The sequence below is a fragment of the Blastomyces gilchristii genome (genome assembly GCF_000003855.2).
Source record: "Blastomyces gilchristii SLH14081 genomic scaffold supercont1.7, whole genome shotgun sequence".
In the NCBI taxonomy this organism is placed as follows: Eukaryota; Fungi; Ascomycota; class Eurotiomycetes; order Onygenales; family Ajellomycetaceae; genus Blastomyces; species Blastomyces gilchristii.
The window spans coordinates 3,173,897-3,178,344 of record NW_003101676.1 but is presented as its reverse complement, the minus strand read 5'-3'; the positions used below and the strand labels follow the sequence as shown (position 1 = coordinate 3,178,344).

Genomic DNA, 4,448 nt, shown 5'->3' with positions numbered 1-4,448 from the left:
TTAATTCCTTACTCTTAATCAGATTGAAGACAGATGCCTTCTTCTTTGCAATTTCAGAAATAGTCTCATAACTACAGTCAAATGAGAACTGGGTTCCAGTGGCCTTTTTCTTGTAGAAGATGCAACCCGCGGAGATCAACTATGACATTCATAATCAGAAGCTTCTTATGATAGTGAAATTCTTCTGTCACTGATGTCACTACTTTGAGGGCCTTGTAACAGTGATTACTGTTAGAACTGATCATGACAGCTTGCAACAGTTTGCTTTAATCAAGAAACTCTTGTGACAGCAGGTTCACTGAGCTCAGAGACTGAGTGAGTTCTGGTTCAAGATAGAATATATCAAGAAAACTAAGAACCCAGTGAATGAACTCTCTTACAGGCCAGACTATGTTAAGAAGGCCAGAGTGACAGACACAGAGAGACTAGAGAAGGCAGAAAAGCTTTACAGAATACTCAGACTGAGTGTTATGAAGAGATTGACTGAAGAGTCTCTCAATCCCCTGCAAGAGAAAAGGGAAAAGAAAGAGAAGAAGCCTGTACAACTACTCTCTGTGACACTGAGAGTCAACACTTGGGAAATCTCTGCAAGAATTCTTGAAGAGAGTATCTATAATCTGAAGAGTTTGCAGGCTTTGAGAAGCACTGTGAAAGACCTGATGCAAGGAGAAACAGAGTACAAGTCTTCACAAGATCTTCTATTCAGATTGTCTGAACTGCAACTGAAGAATGAATATGCTTAGCATATTTGAAAACTGCTCACAGCAGGGACCAACCCTGCAGAAACAAAGAATTGAAGGAACTTAAATGACCTCTTGCAAAGAGAGGGCTGGATTTATGTGCTTATGAATAAGTTTCTACATATAGAACTCATTAAAAGATATCATGACTCTTCTCTAGCAGGTCATTTTGCAGACACTAGAACTCATGAGTTACTTATAAGAAAATACTTCTGGCTGAAGATGCAAGAACTTGTGAAGGAGATAGTGAATTCTTATGCTGTTTGTCAGGGTTCGCGGGTAGTGTGGTCCAGGTTATATGAAGAACTCACTTCTCTACTCATCCCGCGGGAACCTTGAGAACAGCTAGAAATGAATGCTCTTGTGAGCCTCTCTGAAAGCAAGAACATATATGATGCCTGCTTTGACAGTGTGCTGGTGATAGTGAATCACTTCATCAAGATGACACACTTTATACTCATCTGCAAGGACTTGAAGTCAAAGAATTTGACTCACATCTTCATTCACAATGTGGTTCAGTTGCATGAGTTATCTGTGAACATTGTCTCAGACAGAGAATCAATCTTTACAGAAGAGTTCTGATCTGACCTGATGACTATACTGAAGATCTCATGAGATCTAAGCATGGCTTTTTATCAACAGATAGATGGTCAGACAGAATGCCTGATGAGTATATTAAAACAGTATCTGCAGTGCTTTGTCAATTACAATCAGAATGACTGAGTGCATTGATTATCACTTACAGAGTTTGTGTACAACAACTCAAAGCATGTCAGCACAGGCAAAACTCTCTTTGAGATGCTCACTGAGACTTATCTGCAGATGATCTTGATGAACCTGCAAGAGTACACTATAGAGTGTGATGATGCCTGTGAACAGGCTGAGAGAATTCAGGAGATCTGGGAGAAAGCTCATAAATTCTTGAGAAAGGCTCAAGAGTATCAGAAGAGATACTATGACTTCAAGCACATTGTAAAGAGTTTCAAGAAAGATGATAGAGTCTGACTAAGTCTAGAAAACATCATCATGCAGAGACCTAGTAAGAAGCTGAATCTCTTGTGAACAGAGCCTTGTAAGATTATGAAGAAAGTTAGCTCACAGTTCTACAGATTAGAACTGTTATCTGAGTTGTAGATACACAATGTTTTTCATGTCTCTTTGCTTCATGAATATAAGGAATTCTTAGAAGAGAACTCTGTGACTCATCACTCTGTCTGCAAAGCACTAGAGAGTGAAAGAGAATATCAGGTCAAAGAGATTGTTGACTCAGAGAAGTGAGATTGTGAGCTCTGATTCAAGATTCAGTGACAAGAGTATTCTGACAAGATGAATGAGTTCACTTGAGAATTATTCAGGCAGATAAGACATCTGCAGAAGCTGAGATATGACTTTCATGCTGTGAATTCTGATAAGCCAGAATGGCATGATCTTTGCTAAGAACCTGGTTATGACAAAGACATTAACACTGTCATTTGTGAATCCTAGTCTATAAGATGATGAGTTTCTACTGAGATGAACAGTCTGCAGCATATACAAGGGAAGAAGAAAACATGTTCTCATTAAAGCTAAAAAACAAGAAAATAAACAGGGCTGTGAATATAATTTAGAGGCCAACAAAGAAAAAACAAAGAAAACTCACACTCACATCATCAACACTCATGACATTCAATTTCTTCACAACTATCAATTTCTCTCTTCAAAGAAGCAGAGAGTATTATGCCTGTGATACAGACAATTGTTGCATTTGATGTGAAGACTGTCAGAAATGCACAGACTTCAGAGAAGTCAGACATCAGAGCACATGCAGTTGCAGCAGAGTCTTGAAGACTGATCATCTGTATGTGTGATCAGATATCTCTCATGAAGCTGTGTTCACTCTCTCAGTTATACTGGAGTATTCAGCTCAGAAATAATGAGAATATGAAGAGAAAGCTCATCTGCTCAGATCAACTTCTGTCATAAATTCATGACATTTGCATTGCCTTGATTACTCAGATTTTGCAGGTATCTGGAAACTCATCTCTCATTAGTAATGGAATTGTGGAAATGCGCCGCGGTGTGAGGACTATTGATAGAGAACCTAGGCATATTCACATATACCTGATCAGAGATTGTGCGGGTAGAGAGAGAGTGATTGTAGGTCTGCAGAGCTGCAGAAGACACTGACAACACTGAGAGCTTTATAAGAACTGTCAGCTAGAGTCTGTAAGAAATTACTTATGAGAAGACTTACAGCAAAGAGAGGGACTGCACTGCTTGAAGTCAGAGACTGGCCTGAGAGAGGGATGAAGTGGGCCGCTGGCCTGAAGATCGGGTGTGATGGCAGGGCTGAGAAGAGTGAAGGCACAGTCATGAGTGACAGTGTCTCTGCTTCACCAGCCAGCAAAAAGTGATCAGAGAAGTCATGAAAACACTCATGAGAAGCTCAGCAGTAGCCAGACATTGTTTGTGAAGATGTTAGAATTGAAAAAATTTTTATTCTTGAGAAGTTCTTGAACCAATATGCAGACATTGTTAGAAACACTCTCTCTCTGTCATCTGAGTAAAAACACTTCACAGATGAATGAGGATACTCACAGTTTGTGAAGATGAAAGCTGTTACAGAAAAAGAGAAAAGAAGATGAGATTCTGTGAACAGATCTGAGATATTTATACTACTCTAGAGAGGTTTGCTTACACTGTGAGTGATTCTGCAGAACAGCTAGATTACTCTAGTAAACAAGAGTGATTGTGAATTGCAGGCCTGAATCTTTCTATGTGACTACAAAGAGTGATTGCAGACTGCAGACATCTTGATTCTACAATTCTACAGAGTTAGTAAAAGAATGGAAAATTCCTCACAATTCTACAGTGTCAAAGAGCAATGATTTGTAAGAATGAATGAAAGATTAACTCATGAATGTTTCTCTTTGATGAAGATGATCTCACAGAGAGTGATTCACCTGTGAGATGAATCTATGTGATAATCACACAAGAATCTTATGAAAATGATTGAGAGTCAACTGAAACTCTTCTGTATGAAAGATGTGAGATGAATCTGTATAATAGTCAGAGAAGAATCTGTAGGCCATAAAGAACCTCACAGAACAAGGAACTGAGTGACAGACTCTTTTCTCTTTATGATAACAAGGGATTTTTCCTCACTGAGGTTTTTTATAGATGTGAAGGGTTTTTAGTGAGTATCACTGCAGTGCTGAGCTGACTATGAAGTCACTCAGTGAAAGGCTTCGCGGATGAAGCCTTAGAGAGAAGGGGGTATGTAAGAAATCCCACTTCTCACGGATCCTTTACCCCTATTCCTATCTCTTGTGTAACTAATAGGGCTAGCGGCCCTTGGCTACACATAACTATATAGACTGGAATTCGCGAATACTATTCATAACTCAGCTTGAATGCTATGATACATTTGACCCCTACATTTATCTTTCTACTGTGAACACTTCTAGTAGTTAACAGTACATATCACGCCAAGCTGCAAACACCCGAATAATCACCTGCGAGCACTTATTCTTACATCAGAAGTGAATCATAGTATCAAGTTGAAAAAGAAGAATAATAAGAACTTTAAATTATTATAAGATTCTCTTTATAATATGTTCTGAGATGAACTTCTTCTTCTTCAAAAGACACTCAATAATCTGTTAAATAAAGAATTCATACACATTAGCAACTGTTTCACTGCAGTCTCTATTTTCTTTACAAAGAAAC

The 4,448-nt window shown here is 38.6% G+C and overlaps 1 protein-coding gene across 1 annotated transcript; it reads right to left on the bottom strand.

Moving 5' to 3' along the window:
* Positions 1-2,091: 2,091 nt before the first annotated feature.
* BDBG_17058 (uncharacterized protein) lies at positions 2,092-3,093 on the bottom strand (the record flags this gene model as incomplete). The annotated part of the gene is made up of 4 exons (XM_031724863.1): positions 2,092-2,181; positions 2,474-2,575; positions 2,902-2,943; positions 2,974-3,093. The coding sequence occupies 4 exons, from the start codon at positions 3,091-3,093 to the stop codon at positions 2,092-2,094; spliced, it is 354 nt and encodes a 117-aa protein (XP_031578319.1).
* Between the last annotated feature and the right edge of the window lie 1,355 nt (positions 3,094-4,448).